This window comes from Heterodontus francisci, chromosome 3 (genome assembly GCF_036365525.1).
Source record: "Heterodontus francisci isolate sHetFra1 chromosome 3, sHetFra1.hap1, whole genome shotgun sequence".
NCBI lineage: Eukaryota > Metazoa > Chordata > Chondrichthyes > Heterodontiformes > Heterodontidae > Heterodontus > Heterodontus francisci.
This window is the reverse complement of record NC_090373.1, coordinates 86,604,903-86,623,387: the sequence shown is the minus strand read 5'-3', so window position 1 is coordinate 86,623,387 and position 18,485 is coordinate 86,604,903. Positions and strand designations below refer to the sequence as shown.

Sequence of the window (18,485 nt, the reverse complement as noted above, 5' to 3'; positions counted from 1 at the left end):
GTAGGTAAAGAGTTATGATATTCCCTCGAAGCAGAACCTCCGTCACTCTTCAATGGAGGATGAGAGAAATGTTAGAATTTTGGTGGCTCAGTAGTGGTGGTAATTTAAGTTACTGATGCAGGGATTTTGTCTACATGCAGTTTCAGCATGTTTTCAGTTAAAAGTTCCAGACCCCAGTTACTGCATCGGATGCAAAACGTGCAAGTATAGGACAGTGAGCTGTGAGGAGGATGCGAAGAGGCTCTAATATGATTTGGACAAGTTAGGTGAGTGGGCAAATACATGGCAGATGCAGTACAGCGTGGATAAATGTAAGGTTATCCATTTTGGTTGTAAAAACAGAAAGGCAAATTATCTGAATGGTGATAGATTGGGAAAGGGGGAGGTGCAACGAGACCTGGGTGTCCTTGTACACCAGTCACTGAAAGCAAGCATTCAGGTGCAGCAAGCAGTCAGGAAGGTGAATGGTATGTTAGCCTTCATTGCAAGAGGATTGGAGTACAGGAGCAAAGATGTCTTACTGCAGTTATACAGGGCCCTGCTGAAAGCACATCTGGAGTATTGTGTGCAGTTTTGGTCTCCTTATCGGAGGAAGGATGTTCTTATCATGCAGGCAGTGCAAAGATGATTTACGAGGCTGAATCCTGGGATGGCAGCATTGACGTACGAGGAGAGATTGAGTTGACTAGGCCTATATTCACTTGAGTTTATAAGAATGAGAGGGGATCTCATTGAAACCTATAAAAAACTAACACGTCTAGACAGGCCAGATGCAGGGAGGATGCCCCCGATGACTGGGGAACCCAGAACCAGGGGTCACAGTCTCAGAATATGGGGTATGCCATTTAGAACCGAGATGAGAAGAAATTTCTTCACTCAGAGGGTGGTGAACCTGTGGAATTCTCTACCACAGAAGGCAGTGGAGGCCAAGTCATTAAATATATTCAAGAAGGAGATAGATATATTTCTTAATGTCAAAGGGATCAAGGGATATGGGGAGAAAGCGGGAACAGGGAAAAGAATGAAATCAACAGACCACCCGGCATCGACCCAGGAGCCAAAAACGAAAATGGCTAACCCAGCCCTGTCCACCCTGCAAAGTCCTCCTTACTAACATCTGGGGGCTTGTGCCAAAGTTGGAGAGCTGTCCCACAGACTAGTCAAGCAACAGCCTGACATAGTCATACTCACAGAATCATATCTGACAATGTCCCAGACACTGCCATCACCATCCCTGAGTATGTCCTGTCCCACCGGCAGGACAGACCCAGCAGAGGTGGCGGCACAGTGGTATATAGTCAGGAGGGAGTTGCCCTGGGAGTCCTCAACATCGGCTCCGGACCCCATGAAGTCTCATGGTATCAGGTCAAACATGGACAAGGAAACCTCCTGCTGATTACCACCTACCGCCCTCCCTCAGCTGATGAGTCAGTACTCCTCCACGTTGAACAGCACTTTTAGGAAGCACGGAGGGTGGCAAGGGCACAGAATGTACTCTGGGTGGGGGACTTCAATGACCATCACCACGAATGGCTCGGTAGCAGCGCTACTGACCGAGCTGGCCGAGTCCTAAAGGACATAGCTGCTAGACTGGGTCTGTGGCAGGTGGTGAGGGAACCAACAAGAGGGAAAAACATACTTCACCTCGTCCTCACCAATCTGCCTGCCACAGATGCATCTGTCCATGACAGCATTGGTAGGAGTGACCACCGCACAGTCTTTGTGGAGACACAGTCCCGCCTTCACATTGAGGATACCCTCCATCACGTTGTGTGGCACTACCACCGTGCTAACTGGGATAGATTTCAAACAGATCTAGCAATGCAAAACTGGGCATCCATGAGGCGCTGTGGGCCATCAGCAGCAGCAAAATTGTACTCAACCACAATCTGTAACCTCATGGCCCGGCATATCCCCCACTCTACCATTACCATCAAGCCAGAAGACTAACCCTGGTTCAATGAAGAGTGCAGGAGGACATGCCAGGAGCAGCACCAGGCATACCTCAAAGTGAGGTGCCGACCTGGTAAAGACACAACACAGGACCATCTGCGAGCCAAACAGTGTAAGCAACATGCGATAGACAGAGCTAAACGATCCCATAACCAATGGATCAGATTTAAGCTCTGCAGTCCTGCCACATCCAGCCATGAATGGTGGTGGACAATTAAACAACTAACTGGAGGAGGTTGCTCCTCAAATATCCCCATCCTCAATGATGGGGGAGCCCAGCACATCAGTGCGAAAGATAAGGCTGAAGCATTTGCAACAATCTTCAGCCTGAAGTGCCAAGTTGATGATCCATCTCGGCCTCCTCCTGAAGCCCCCAGCATCACAGATGCCAGACTTCAGCCAATTTGATTCACTCCGTATGATATCAAGAAATGGCCGAAGGCACTGGATACCACAAAGGCTATGGGTCCTGACAATATCCCAGCAATAGTACTGAAGATCTGTGCTCCAGAACTTGCCACACCCCTAGCCAAGCTGTTCCAGTATAGCTACAACACTGGCATCTACCCAGAAATGTGGAAAATTGCTCAGGATGTCCTGTACACAAAAAGCAGGACAAGTCCAACCCAGCCAATTACCGCCCCATCAGCCTACTCTCAATCATTAGTAAAATGATGGAAGGTGTCATCAACAGCACCATCAAGCGGCACTTGCTGAGCAATAACCTGCTCAGTGACGCTCAGTTTGGGTTTTGCCAGGGCCACTCAGCTCCTGACCTCATTACAGCCTTGGTTCAAACATGGACAAAAGAGCTGAACTCAAGAGGTGAGGTGAGAGTGACCGTCCTTGACATCAAGGCAGCATTTGACCGGGTATGGCATCAAGGAGCCCTAGCAAAACTGAAATCAATGGGAATCAGAGGGAAAACTCTCCGCTGGTTGGAGTCATACCTAGCATAAAGGTTGTGGTTGTTGGAGGTCAATCATCTGAGCTCCAGGACATCACTGCAGGAGTTCCTCAGGGTAGTGTCCTAGGCCCAACCATCTTCAGCTACTTTATCAATGACCTTCAATCATTAGGTCAGAAGTGGGGATGTTGGCTGATTGCACAACGTTCAGCATCATTCGCGACTCCTCAAATACTGAAGCAGTCCATGTAGAAATGCAGCAAGACCTGGAAAATATCCAGGCTGGATAAGTGACAAGTAACATTCACGCCACACAAACGCCAGGCAATGACCATCTCCAACAAGAGAGAATCTAACCATCTCCCCTTAACATTCAATGGCATTACGATTACTGAATCCCCCACCAACAGCCTAGGGGCTACCATTGACCAGAAACTGAACTAGAGTAGCCATATAAATACCGTGGCTACAAGAGCAGGTCAGAGGCTAGGAATCCTGCGGCAAGTCACTCACCTCCTGACTCCCCAAAACCTGTCCACCATCTACAAGGCACAAGTCAAGAGTGTGATGGAATACTCTGCACTTGCCTGGATGGGTGCTGCTCCAACACTCAAGAAGCTCGACACCATCCAGAACAAAGCAGCCCACTTGATTGGTACCCCAACCACAAACATTCACTCCCTCCACCACTGACACACAGTGGCAGCAATGTGTACCATCTACAAGATGCACTGCACCAAGGCTCCTTAGACAGCACCTTCCAAACCCACGACCTCTACCAACTAGAAGGACAAGGGCAGCAAATACATGGGAACACAACCACCTGCAAGTTTCCCTCCAAGTCACACACCATCTTGACTTGGAACTATATCGCCTTTTCTTTACTGTTGCTGGGTTAAAATCCTGGAACTCCCTTCCTCAAATAATTAATTCGGGTGGCACAGTGTCGCAGTGGTTAGCACCGCAGCCTCACAACTCCAGCGACCCGGGTTCGATTCTGGGTACTGCCTGTGTGGAGTTTGCAAGTTCTCCCTGTGACTGCGTGGGTTTCTGCTGGGTGCTCTGGTTTCCTCCCACAGCCAAAGACTTGCAGGTTGATAGGTAAATTGACCATTATAAATTGCCCCTTGTATAGGTAGGTGGTAGGGGAATTGAGGAAAGGTGGGGATGTGGTAGGAATATGGGATTAATGAAAGATTAGTATAAATGGGTGGTTGATGGTCAGCACAGACTAGGTGGGCCGAAGGGCCTGTTTCAGTGCTGTATCTCTAAATAAATAAATAACAGCACTGTGGGTGTACCTACCCCATTTGGACTGCAGCGGTTCAAGAAGGCAGCTCACCACCACCTTCTCAAGGGCAATTAGGGATGGGCAATAAATGCTGGCCTAGCCAGCAACAACCACATCCCATGAATGACTATTTAAAAAATTAGACGAACAGCCATGACCTTTTTTGAACTGCGGAGCAGGCCCGAAGGGTCAAATGGCCTACTCCTGCTCCTATTTTCGATGTTTCTATGATCAGTGCTGGGGCCTCAGCTATTTACAATCTATATTAATGACTTAGATGAAGAGACAGAGAGTCATGAATTTAAGTTTGGTGATACAAAGGAAAGTAGAAAGGTACATTGTGGAGAGGACACAGAGAGGCTGAAAACTGGTTAAATGAATGCAACAAGATGGCAGATGGAGTATAATGCAGAGAAGTGTGAAGTTATGTAAGAAAGGAAAAGCAGAATATTTTTTAAAAGGTGTGAAACTTGTAAGCGTTGATGTTAAAGGGACTTAGGTGCACTTGTACATGGACCACAGAAAGTTAGCATGCAGGTATAGCAAGCAATTAGGAAGGCAAATGGCATTTTGGCCGCTATTGCAAGGGGATTGGAGTACAGGAATAAAGAAGTCTTGCTACAATTGTACAGGCCACATCTGGAGTACTGTGTGCAGTTACGGTCTCCAGATTTAAAGAAAGGATGTAGAAACATAGAAAATTGGAAGAGTAGGCCATTCGGCTCTTCGAACCTGCTCCGCCATTCATTATAATCACGGCTGATAATCCAACTCAGTTACCTGTTCCCGCTTTCGCCCATACCCTTTGATCCCTTTAGTCCCAAGAGCTATATTTAACTCCTTCTTGAAAACATTCAATGTTTTGACCTCAACTGCTTTCTGTGGTAGCGAATTCCACAGGCTCACCACTCTCTGGGTGAAGAAATTTCTCCTCATCTCAGTCCTGAAAGGTTTACCCCGTATCCTTAGACTATGACCCCTGGTTCTGGACTCCCCTACCATCGGGAACATCCTTCCTACATCTACCCTGTCAAGTCCTATTAGAATTTTATAGGTTTCCATGAGATACCCCCTCACTCTTCTGAACTCCAGGGAAAATAATCCTAACTGACTCAATCTCTCATACGTCAGTCCCGTCATCCCAGGAATCAGTCTGGTAAACCGTTGCTGCACTCCCTCTATAGCAAGAACAACCTTCCAGGTGTGGCCTCACCAAGGCCCTGTATAATTGCAGCAAGACATCCCTGCTCCTGTACTCGAATCCTCTCGCTATGAAGGCCAACATACCATTTGCCTTTTTTAACCACCTGTTGCACCAGCATGCTTACCTTTAGCAACCGGTGTACGAGAACACCCAGGTCGCGCTGCATATTCCTCTCTCTTAGTTTACAGCCGTTCAGATAATAATCTGCCTTCCTGTTTTTGCTACCAAAGTGGATAACCTCACATTTATCCACATTATACTGCATCTGCCAACCCACTCAACTTGTCTAAATCACTCTGAAGCCTCTCTGCATCCTCCTCACAACTCATCCTCCCACCCAGTTTTGTGTCATCTGTAAATTTGGAGATATTACATTTAGTTCCCTCATCTAAATCATTAATATATATTGTGAATAGCTGGGGTCCTAGCACCAATCCCTACAGTACCCCACTTGTCACTGCCTGCCATTCGGAAAAAGACCCATTTATCCCTACTCTTTGTTTCCTATCTGCCAACCAATTTTCTATCCATCACAATACACTACCCCAAATCCCATGCGCTTTAATTTTACACGCTAATCTCTTCTGTGGGACTTTGTCGAAAGCCTTCTGAAAGTCCAAATAAACCACATCCACTGGCTCCCCCTCATCAACACTACTAGTTACATCCTCGAAGAATTCTAATAGATTTGTCAAGCATGATTTCCCTTTCGTAAATCCATGCAGACTCTGCCCAATTCTACCACTGTTCTCCAAGTGCTCTGCTATAAAATCTTTGATAATGGACTCTAGAATTTTCCCCACCACCGAAGTCAGGCTGACTGGTCTATAATTCCCTGCTTTCTCTCTACCTTCCTTTTTAAATAGTGGGGTTACATTAGTTACCCTCCAATCTGTAGGAACTATTCCAGGGTCTATGGAATCTTGGAAGATGACCACCAATGCATCCACTATTTCTAAGGACACTTCCTTAAGTACTCTGGGACGCATACCATCAGGCCCTGGGGATTTATCGGCCTTCAATCCCATCAATTTGTCCAACACAATTTCTCTACTAATACTGATTTCCTTCAGTTCCTCTCTCTCACTAAGCCCTGTGTTCCTCAACATATACTTGTACTGGAGGCAGTATAGTGAAGGTTCACTAAACTGGTCCCTGGGATGAGGGGGTTATCCTATGATGAGAGGCTGAGTAAATTGGGCATATCATCTCTGGAGTTCAGAAGAATGAAAGCTGATCTCATTGAAACATACAAGATTCTGAAGTGGCTGGATAGGGTAGACTCAGAGATCGTTTCCACTGGACGAGAAATCTAATCCATGGGGACACAGTCTCAGGATAAGGGGCCAATCATTTAGGACTGAGATGAGGAGAAATTACTTCACTGAAAGGGTTGTTAATCTTTGAAATTCTCTAACCCAGAGGGCTGTGAAAGCTCCTTTATTGAATATATTTAAGGCTGGGACAGACAGATTTTTGGTCTCTCAGGGAATCAAGGGGTATGGCGAGCGGATGGGACAGTGGAGTTCAAACCTATGATCAGCCCTGATCGCACCAAATGGCGCAGCAGGCTCGATGGGCCATAAGGTCTACTACTGCTCCTATTTCTTGTATTCTTATGATTTTGAGCACCTCCTTCAAATTTCCTCTTAACCTTCTCTCTTCCAAGGAGAACCACCCCAGCGTAACTGTAGTATCCCATTCCTGGTACCATTCTAGTACATCTCTTCTGCACCCTCTCCAAGGCCTTGAAATCCACCCAAAAGTGTGGTCCCAAATTTGAACACAATACTCCAGCTGAGGCCTAATCAGTGTTTTATAGAAGTTTAGCATAACTTCCTTGCTTTTGTATTCTATATCTCTATTAATAAAGCCAAAGATTCCATATGCTTTTTTAACAGCCTTATCAACTTGTCATGCCACCTTCAAAGATGTGTGCACATACACCCTGAGGTTTCGCTGTTCCTGGACCTCCCCTCTTAAAATTGTATCATTTAGTTTTATATTGCCTCGCCTCATTCTTCCTCTCAAAATGTATCACTTTGTACTTCTCTGCATTAAATTTTAACTGCCATGTGACTTCCCGTTTTGTCAGTCTATGTCCTCCTGAAGTTTATTACAATCCTCCTCTTTATTTTCAGGTTTTGCATCATCTGCAAATTTTGAAATTATGCCCCAGCTCAGGTTGTTAATATATCAAAAAGCGCAATGATCCTAATACTGACCGCTGGGGGCCATCACTGTATACTTCCCTCTAGAATGAATAACAACTGTTCACCACTACTCTCTGCTTTCTATCCCTTGGCCAATTTCATATCACACGGCCACTGTCTGTTTAATCACATTAGCTTCAATTTTTCTTAAAAGTCTATTATATGGTACTTTTTCAAAGACTATTTGAAATCCATACACAGATCAACTGCCTTATCCTCTCCATTACTTCATCAAAGAACTGTTAATTAAATATGATTTGTGCTGGCTTTCATTTATTTGTTCTTTAGCACTTGGTAAATAATGAGCTAAGAACAAAGAAAGAACAGTACAGCACAGGAACAGGCCATTCGGCCCTCCAAGCCTGTGCCGATCTTGATGCCTGCCTAAACTAAAACCTTCTGCACTTCCGAGGACTGTATCCCTCTATTCATGTATTTGTCAAGATGCCTCTTAAACTAATTAATTTTGTCTGAGTTTTTTGTGTCTTAAAGTTTCCGCACCATCAACATTAGGGTGACTGACCTGTAATTGCCAGGTTTATCCCTCTCCCTTTTTTTAAAAAAACCAGGAATAGAGAAATTTTTTAAGACAATGGATGGGCAGCCAAGACCAGTTGCTTGCAATTCCCGGGCCACATGGGAACTTCAGGACTCTTCATGTGTCTTTGGGAACTTGTGTAGCAAGTGTCTCCAGCTGCCTGAACTCGAGGTCAGGATTTCTGAGCTTGAGGGGTATCTGGAGTCACTATGGAGCATCAGGGAGGACAAGTTTTTCCCAGATTGTACGTTCCAGGAAGTAGTCACCTCACAGGTAGTGAGAGTTCAAGATAGGAGATGGGTGACCATCTGGAAGAGTAGGCAGTGCAGGTATGCCACTCACAAACAACTACTCAGCATTGGAGACTAATGGGAGTGACAACACCTTGAAGGAATGCACTCCAGACTATTGCACCTATCAGCAAGGGACTGCACGGGAGGTAATAGCAAAGAGTGGAAAGGCAGTTGTTACATGAGATTTCATAGTTAGGGGGACAGACCGGCATTCCTGTAACCGTCATCATGAGTCTTGTATGGTGTGTTGCCTCCCTGGAGCCAGGGTAAAGGATATCACAGAGAGGGTGCAGAACATTCTGCAGGATAAGGGAGTGAGCCAGAGGCTGTGGTATACCTCGGTGCCAACGACATAGAGAGGGCAGGTATTGAGATCCTATGGTCAGACTTTCAGGAGCTGGGAAGGGCCCCAAAGGTAGAAATCTCTTTACTACTCCCAATGCCACATGCTAGCGAGAGTAGAAATAGGAAGATTGGGAGGATCAACACATGGCTTGATGTATGGTGCAGCAGGGATGGCATCTGATTCTTGGGGCATTGGGACTAGTTCTGAAGCAGGAGGCACCAATTCAAAAGGGACAGGTTACACCTCAACAGGACTGGGACTAATGTCCTCGTGGGGAGGTTCACTAGTGTGGTTGGACAGGATTTAAACTAAATTGGCAGGGGGATGGGCACCAGCATATAGAAGTGGAAAAAGGAATAAGGTGCATAAAGGAATGAGAGTGTTGGATATTAATAGAGAAGGAAATATATATTAGAAAAGGGGCAGACTAAGGACTATGAGGAATACAAGGACAGGTTTAGAATGCATGTATGTAAACACACAAAGTGGGGTAAATAAGCTTGGTGATGGACAAGCACAAATAAGCTTTGCGGGAATATGATATGGCACCAATAACTGAAACATGGCTGAAAAATGGTGAAAAATGGTGAAGAATGGGCACTTAATATCCAGGCGTACAAAGTGTTCAGAAAAGACAGGAAAGGAAAAAAGGGAGGTGGGGGTGGTGGTACTGATCAGAGAATACATTGTAGTGTTGGAAAGAGGGGATGTCCTTGAGGGGGCAAGGACAGAATCAATTTGGTTGGAGTTGAGAACAAAAAGGGGATGATCACACTACAAAGGTTATTTTATAGGCCTCCACATATATTTATATATGAGAGAGAGAGAAAAGCAAATCTGCAGGGAAATCACAGAAATGTGCAAGAACTAAGCTCCTCCAATATTGCCTCTGTATAATTATCCAAATATCGATTGGGATAATGTTAGAGTAAATGGTAAAGAGGAGGGAAGAATTTCTGAAATGTGTTCTGGAGAACTTCCTTGACCAGTATGTTTTCAGCCCAACTAGGAAGGAGGCATTGCTGGATCTGCTGCTGGGTAATGAGGTGGACCAAATGTCTGTGGGGGAATACTTGGATAAGAGTGATCACCGTATCATAAGGTTTAGACTTGTAATGCAGAAAAGCAAGGAACAATCTGAAGTAGAACTTCTAAACTGGAAAAGGGCTAACTTCAATGGGATGAGAAGGGATTTAGCCAGGGTAAAATGGAACCATAGACTGACAGGAAAAACAGTAATGGAACAATGGATGATCTTTAAGATGATGTTTCAGGTACAGGCTAGGTACATTCCAACAAGGGTGAAAGTTAGGGAAACCAAAGCCAGGGCTTCTTGGACGACAAGAGAATGCGATGAAACAAAAATGAAGGTGTGTGATGCATGTCAGGTGGCCTCTTCAAGTAACCAGGCCAAATACAACAAGTTGAGAGGGGATGTGAAGAGGAAAATAAGACTAGCAGAGAGAGAATATGAGAATAGAATGGCAGCTAACATAAAAGGGAACCCAAAAATCTCTTACCAGCATGTAACTAGTAAGCAGGTAGTAAGAGGTTGGGTGGGCCCCATAGGGACAAAGAAAATGATATATGCTTTGAGGCACATGGCAAGGCTAGAATACTTAATGAGTACTTTGTATCGGTGTTTACTAAGGAAAAGGATGCTGACAAAATATCAGTAGAAGCAGAGATGGTAAAGGTAATGGATGGGGTGAAAAGTGACAGGCAGGATTTACTGAAAAGGCTGGCTATGCTTAGAATGGATCAGTCGCCTGGTCTGGATGGCTTGCATTTCAGGCTTCTAAAGGAAGTGGGAGTGGAGACAGCAGAAGAGCTAGTCATAATCTACCAATCTTCTCCAGATATAAGGAAGGTGCCAGAAGATTGGAGTGTGGCAAATGTGATACTCTCATTCAAGAAAGCGTACGAGCACAGTCAGTTTAACATCAGCAGAGTGAAGATTTTAGAATCAATAATCAGGTGGAAAAAAAATCAACAGGCACTTGGAGAGGTTTGAGTTAGTTAAGGAGAGCCAGCATGGCTTTGTAAAAGGCAGATCATGCTTGACTAATCTAATGAAATTTTTTGTAGTAACAAAGAAGGTTGATGAAGGGAATGCAATGGATGTTGTCTAAATGGATTTTAAGAAATCTTTTGACAAAGTACCACAAAAAAGGCTGGTTAACAAAATTGAGTCTCATGGAATAGGAAGGTCAATATCCAATTGGATTAAAAATTGGCTTAAGGACAGAAAACAGCGAGTTGTAGTAAATGATTGTTTTTCAGACTGGGGAATGGTGGACAGTGGTGTTCCCCCAAGGTTGAATGCTTGGGCCACTGCATTTACTGATACATATATATGACAGAGTAAAATTACAAAATTTGCCGATGATACCAAACTTGGCGATGTGGCATAGATAGGCAAGCAGAATGGGCAGACAAGTGGCAGATGAAATTTAATACTGACAAGTAAGAGGTGATGTATTTTGACAAGGGATATGAAGAGGCAATACAGGCTTAATGGCACAATTTAAAGAGTATGCATGAACAGAGGGACCCGAGGGTTCATAGAGTCATAGAGAGATATAGCACTGAAACAGGCCCTTCGGCCCCATTATAATAATATGTCATTCAAGCACATTTGCATTGTGCTCTTTTACTAGCCAATAAGACTTCATAAGTTCCAGAAGCTGCAGATCCTCACAACTAAACCTACAACATTACTCATACACTGAGAAATTAATTTTATTCTGATTTTCTGTGGGCAATACCACAGGTGATCCACTTGTGATCTAAATAGGCAGAATTCAATTGAAAAATCAGAGGAGATTATTTTTGATCTGCAAATACATGTGCACAGATCTTGAAGGTGGCAGGACATATTGAGAGAGTAGTTAGAAAAGCATATGGGATCTTGGGCTTCATAAATAGAAGCAAGGGGCCTCACAGCTCCAGCGACCCGGGTTCAATTCTGGGTACTGCCTGAACGGAGTTTGCAAGTTCTCCCTGTGACCGCGTGGGTTTTCGTTGGGTGTTCCGGTTTCCTCCCACAGCCAAAGACTTGCAGGTTGATAGGTAAATTGACCATTATAAATTGCCCCTAGTATAGGTAGGTGGTAGGGGAATTGAGGAAAGGTGGGGATGGGGTAGGAATATGGGATTAATGTAGCATTAGTATAAATGGGTGGTTGATGGTCGGCACAGACCCGGTGGTCCGAAGGGCCTGTTTCAGTGCTGTATCTCTAAATAAATAAAAAATTTAGTACAAAAGCAGGAAGGTTATGCTAAACTTTTATAAAGCTCTGATTAGGCCACAAGAATATTGCGTCCCCTTCTGGTCACCACACATTAGGAAGGATATGAGGGTACAGAGGAGATTTACAAGAATGGTTCCAGGGATAAGGGATTTTAGCTACAATGTTAAGTTGGAGAAGTTGGGATTCTTCTCCTTGGAACAAAGGAGATTGAGGGGAGATTTGATAAAGGTGTACAAGATTATGACTGGTTTAGATAAGGCAGATAAAGAAAAGCTGTTCCCATAAGAGATGCAGGGGGGGATGTGAGGAAGAACTTTTTTTTTAAACCAAGCAAGTGGTAATCATCTGGAACTTACTACCTATGAGGGCAGTCGCAGTGGAGATGATTAATGATTTCAAAAGGAAATTGTATGGGCACTTGAGGGAAATAAACGTGCAGGGCTACAGGGTTAGAGCGGGAGGAATGGGACGAACATAGTTGATCACAGCAGTCTCCTCCAATGCCTCTCCATTAACCAGCTGGGTGTTACTGCAACAGCCTGGCTCCATTCTTATCTATCTAATCGTAGCCTGAGAATCACCATCAATGGCTTCTCTTCCCATTCCTACAGTTACTTCTGGTGACCCCCAATGATCTATCCTTGGTTCCCTCCTAATTCTCATCTACATGCTGCCCCTAGGTGACATCAGCAGGAGGAATATTTTGTGGATCAAGGTAGCTACTCACTCTCTGCTTAGAGGTATAGATGTTGTAGAGCATGATGTCCAAATTGCAGCCAGAGCCACAACACAAATTAAAATCTAAACAGAAGGGCTAGCTCCCTACTTAAACATCACTTCCCTGCAAGAAAATGATTTTCAAAAGAGTTTTCCAAAGCTGGGTGAGTAACTGCATTGCCCTTTTAAAGATCTGTTACACTTCCAGTCCTTCTTTGACATTTCTGCAGGTACCGATCTGCTCAATCACACCCTCACCTCCACCTTTGATGCCCTCCTCCCCATTAAAACCATTACTCTCTTGCACCCTCGTCATTTCCCTCATCTCTGCTAACTTAAGTCCAAGGGACGCAGTCTTGAACAGATATGGTGGACAAGTGGTTTAGCTATTCACTGCCAGATCTGGCTGGACCACATAAAGCATTATTGGGTCCTGCTCTCAGAATCATCTCATCTGCGAGAACTGCAGGATTATTCTGGAACGCAAAGGTTAGCCCTGGCTTCTTTTCTCGACTGCAAGCCACCTTCCTAAACCTCTCCTCCAACAAATGCAAGGAGCTAATATAATAGATAAATGCAAGGAGCTCATGGATTTCTTTGCTCTCAATCTTGGTGACATTCGATTCGTTGCCTCTGCCATTTCTCTCCCTTCCCCTATGCCACTGGGAAGAACCTCATCTAAAACACCCTACTGTACCTTTCTTTAGTTTCTCTCCTACCTCCCCTCATATCCTCTGAGCCTGTCTTGTCCGTGAGAGCCACCTCCTGTTCTCTCAACCCTATTCCCACCAAACTATTAATCACCTAACTTTCCTTCCTGGTCCCACATTAGCTGCAGTTGTTAACTGTTCTCTCCCCTTAGGTTCTATCCCTCTCTTCTTCAAATCTTCCATCATTACTGTTCTCAAAAAATTAACCCTTGACCCTTCCATGCTCTCAAACTACCACCGCATCTTCAAAGTCCTTGAACATGCTGTCACCTCCCAAAATCATGCCCATCTTTCCCAGACCTTCATGTTTGAATCGCGATCACATTTCCACCCCTGCCTCAGCACCAAAACGGCTCTTTTCAAAGTCACAAAGTGACTGTGGCAAAGGCAACCTATCCCTCGTCTTTCTTGAGCTGTCTGCAGCTTTTGACACAGTTAATCACAGCGTCCTCCTCCAATGCCTCTTCACCATCTACCAGCTGGGTGTGACAGCAACTGCCTGGTTCCATTCTTATTTATCTAATCGTAGCCCAAGAATCATCATCAATGGTTTCTCTTCCCATTCCTGCATAGTTACCTCAGGTGCCCGCCAATTATCTATCCTCGGCCCCCTCCTAATTCTCATCTACATGTTGCTCCTAGGTGATATCATCCAAAAACAGTTTCCACACGGACGCTGATGACATCCAGTTTTTCTCAACACCGCCTTCCTAGATCTCTCCACTAAGTTATCAAACTATTTGTTGAAAATCCAGTACTGGACGAGCAGAAATTTCCTCCACTTAAATATTGGAAGGACTGAAGCAATTGCCTTCTGTCTCCACCACAAACTCCATCCCTCTCCCTAGCTACTGTCTGTGGCTGAACCAGACTGTTCGCAACCTCGGTGTAATATCTGACCCCAAGTTAAGCTTTCAAACACATAGCTGCACCGTCAGTAAGACCACCTATTTCTACCTCCATAACACCAGCCCTGCCTCTGCTCTTCTGCTGCTGAAACCTTTATCCATGTCTTTACTACCTCCAGACGTGACTATTCTAACACATTCTACCCTTCGTAAACTTGACGTCATCCAATACTCTACTGCCCGTGTCCCAACTTACACCTAATCCACCCATCACCCGTGTGCTAACTGACCTACTATGGCTTCCAGTTCAGCAACACCTCGATTTTAAAGTCTCATCCTTGTGTTCAAATGGCCTTGCAACACCACCCCACTCCCCGCCCCACATTTCTATTCTCAAGTCCTACAACCCGCAGAGATATCTGTGCTTCTCTAATTCTGGCTCTGAACGTCCTCAATTATAATCCACCATTGTTGGCTGTGCCTTCAGCTGCCTCGGCCCCAAGTTCTGGAATTCCCTCCCCCTACACCTCTCTGCCTTGCTTTCCTACCACTTTGACCTAGCTTTTGGTCATCTACCCTAAAAACTCCTTATGTGGCTCAGCAGCATATTTTGATTTATAATGCCTCTGTAAAGCACTTGGCGCATTTTATGTTAAAGACGCTGGTTGGAGTCATACCTAGCCCAAAGGAAGATAGCTGTGGTTGTGAGGTGATCAATCATCTCAGTCCCAGGATATCACTGCAGGGGTTCCTCAGTGTAGTGCCCTTGGCCCAACCATCTTCAGCTGCTGCTTCAATGACCTTCCCTCCATCATAAAGTCACAAGTGGGGATGTTCGCTGATGATTTGCCCAATGCTCAGCATCATTCGCAAATCCACAGATATTGAAGCAGCCCGTATCCAGATGCAACAAGACCTAGATAACATCCAGGCTTGGGCTGAAAAGTGGCAAATAACATTGCACCACACAAGTGCCAGGCAATGACCATCGCCAACAAGAGAAAACCTAAGCATCTCTCCTTGATGCTCAATGGCATTACCATTGCTGAATCCCTTAACATCCTGGGCATCACCATTGACCAGAAACTGAACAGGATCACCACAATATACTGCGGCTACAAGAGCAGGTCAGAAGCTAGGAACTCTGCAGCAAGTAACTCACCTCCTGACTCCACAAAGCCTGTCCACCATCTACAAGGCACAAGTCAGGAGTGTGATGAAATACTCTCCACATGCCTGGACGGGTGCAGCTCCAACAGCACTCAAGATGCTCGTCACTATCCGGGACAAAGCCGCCTGCTTGATTGGTACCCCATCCACCATCTTCAACATTCACTCCCTTCACTACTGACGCACAGTGGCAGCAATGTGTACCATCTACAAGATGCACTGCAGCTACTCACCAAGACTCCTTCAACAGCCCCTTCCAAACCCGTGACCTCTACCACCTAGAAGGACAAGGGCAGCAGATACATGGGAACTCCACCACCTGCAAGTTCCCCTCCAAGCCACACACCATCCTGATTTGGAACTATATCACCATTTCCTTCAGTGTCACTGGGTCATAATTCCAGAACTCCCTTCCGAACAACACTGTGGGTATACCTACCCCCAAGGACTGCAGCGATTCAAGAAGGCAGCTCACCACCATCTTCTCAAGGGCAATTAGGGATGGGCAATAAATGCTGGCCTAGCCAGCAATGCCCACATCCCCCGAACGAATAAAAAATTACAAGCTGTTCTAACTTTATGAAAATTTTTACCAAAGGTCAATCTTTTGACAATCTGAAGGGGGAATTCGAGAGTTATTAAAATACCTTATTCAGTGCATTTGATAATCCCTTTGATGTAACTAATTTCACGTCGGTTTGTGATTTAAAAAGCGCAAATGAATACTAAAAGATCCCTGACGATCTGTGGCCATTTCCGGGAACGTGGTTCAATTTCAATAAAAAGTCTTCAATGTGTCCCTAATGAAACGAATGTTTCTGATATAAACCAATGATCCGACCTGGGTTTTTTGCAACTACTTTAAGTAGCAGAATCGGTGTGGCTGCCAGTGTCACGCGTTTTCACCCTTCACATTTACATTGACGGACATGTTTGGTTAGTTGAAATATTACCAACCTATTTAACATACCACCAGGTGGATTTATCAAAACAAAAACTGCACAACGCACTATTGCTCTCCAGGCAAGCTGAACTAGATAAATCCATACCCAGGAATGCACTACAGCAATATGTGTTTCTGCTGCAGTTTTCAGGTTTGCTGCCATTCCCCAACGCTTATACTGCAACAAAGGAGGAAGCGAGAGGTGCGGCACGCGCCTGCCCATCCGCGCGCATTCTCCCTGCGGGCACGAGCCAGCCCGTTCCCCGGTGCCCCTGGTAACCGCCTGCCTCAGACAGGCCTGCTCCTTTCCACCCTTCACCACACTCCCTGCCCCAGGTGGGAATGTAAAGCCACCACGGTTCCCATAAATAACTCTTGTGAGCACACTCTCCCTTCCATCGGCCGCCCTACCCTTTGCTAATACCTGTCTGACCTGGAGATGGTCCTTTCCTCATCCTCTCCCACCATTGCCATCTGATCCACGTTCCCGGCCATTGCCCCAATCTCCACTTCCTTGCACAAAGCGTAAAGTGAGTGACGCAAACACGTAGGCTGAGCACGTTGGCTTGAGTGGCACACGCCAATGAATGACAAAGCCGTATTGGCTGTTGGCTTCGGGCTTACATTAAATTAGTGAACATTTTCAAGGTCAGCAAATGTATCATAGCAGCATTAGAACTTTTCTCCAGCAAGTAAGTTTGACATTCCAAAAGTTGGCAACTCAAAAACCTGTTGTGACGAAAGGTCACTGAGCTGAAGCATTAACTCTGCTTCTCTCTCCACAGATGCTGCCAGACCTGCTGAGTATTTCCAGCATTTTCAGCTTCAGGCTTAAAATTGGTCCTGCTGTGGGGTTAGGACGTAAAGTAAGTAATTACACTGAAAGTGCAATAGGACATGGGATTGTAACTTGAGTTGTGGGTCTACTCATTCTTCACTGCTAATGGAAGCACTAATATCAGACAACAAAGTTTTGATTGTAGATTCCCTTTTGCCTGTTCCAAAAGAACAGTCTGTGGCTACATCACTGCTGATGTGCCCCAACCATGTTATGGATTGAAAGTATCTTAACCATTTGGGGAGTAATTATTTTTCAGTACATAAAGTCTTTTTTTCTAGTTGCAGCAAATAATTGATTAACTTTTTAAAAAAAGTTTCATAGCAGATTGGAAATTGAAGCCAATTTTGTTGATCATTTATGTCAGAGCTGTAGACAACAAATTAAAAGTACACATTCTATCAAATTGCATTTAAGTACAATTTAGGGATCTGATGAACTCAAACTAAAATTTATGCGCTTGGCTTCCAGCACAGTTTGTACTTACAGCCTGCACTGGGGCCCACTGAACACCTCAGGCTGATCGTAGACCTCATGCCTGTATGCCCAATTTTCTGAGGATAGGACACTCAATCATGTTACTATTGGTCCCAAAGGTGCTTGGGACCTGAAGGATGGTACAAATGTGGAAAGCACAAGATTTGTTTCCCAATGGAGTACCTAGATCCATGCCGCCAAGAAAATTCAGATTTTTGACATTTTCTTTATTTTCAAACATTTCTGAGTATTCAATTAACATTGACTATTTTTAAATCTGAAAAGGAAAGGACATAAATTTTATTGAAAGTATCTAAACCATTTAGGGAGTAATTTTTCAGTACATAGTGTTTTTTCTAGTTGCAGCAAATAATTGATTATCAGGTGAGAATGGTTTTACTTAACTTTTTAAAAAAAAGTTTCATAGATCGGAAATTGAAGCCAATTTTGTTGATCATTCTGGTCAAGGCTGTAGGCAACAAATTAAAAGTACACATTCCATCAAAATGCTGCCCTGGTGAGAAACACAAATGAAGAGAGAGAGACAGAGAAACAAAGAAGCACAAAGGGACGGAGGTCAGAGAGAAGCACAAACTGAGGGAGGGAGAGAGAGAGAGGAAGGAGGTCAGAGAGAAGGACAAGCCGAGGGAGGGAGGGAGGGAGGGAAGTCAGAGTGAAGCATAAACCGAGGGAAGGAGGTGAGAGAGAAGCACAAACCGAGAGAGGGAGGTCAGAGAGAAGCACAAGCTAAGGAAGGGAGGGAGAGAGGAGGTCAGAGAGAAG

At 44.9% G+C, this 18,485-nt stretch overlaps 1 protein-coding gene across 4 annotated transcripts in view; it reads right to left on the bottom strand.

Annotated features, from left to right (window-relative positions):
* si:ch211-243j20.2 (uridine-cytidine kinase-like 1) overlaps window positions 1–16,901 on the bottom strand; it is a 129,277-nt gene extending 112,376 nt beyond the window's left edge. For 3 of the 4 annotated variants that reach the window (XM_068024085.1, XM_068024084.1, XM_068024087.1), the window contains exon 1: window positions 16,812–16,901. In XM_068024085.1, coding sequence (XP_067880186.1) covers window positions 16,812–16,882 — 71 coding nt within the window. In that variant the 5' untranslated portion in view covers window positions 16,883–16,901. The remainder of the gene's footprint in view (window positions 1–16,811) is intronic. The other variant, XM_068024086.1, reaches the window with a different exon arrangement.
* Between the last annotated feature and the right edge of the window lie 1,584 nt (window positions 16,902–18,485).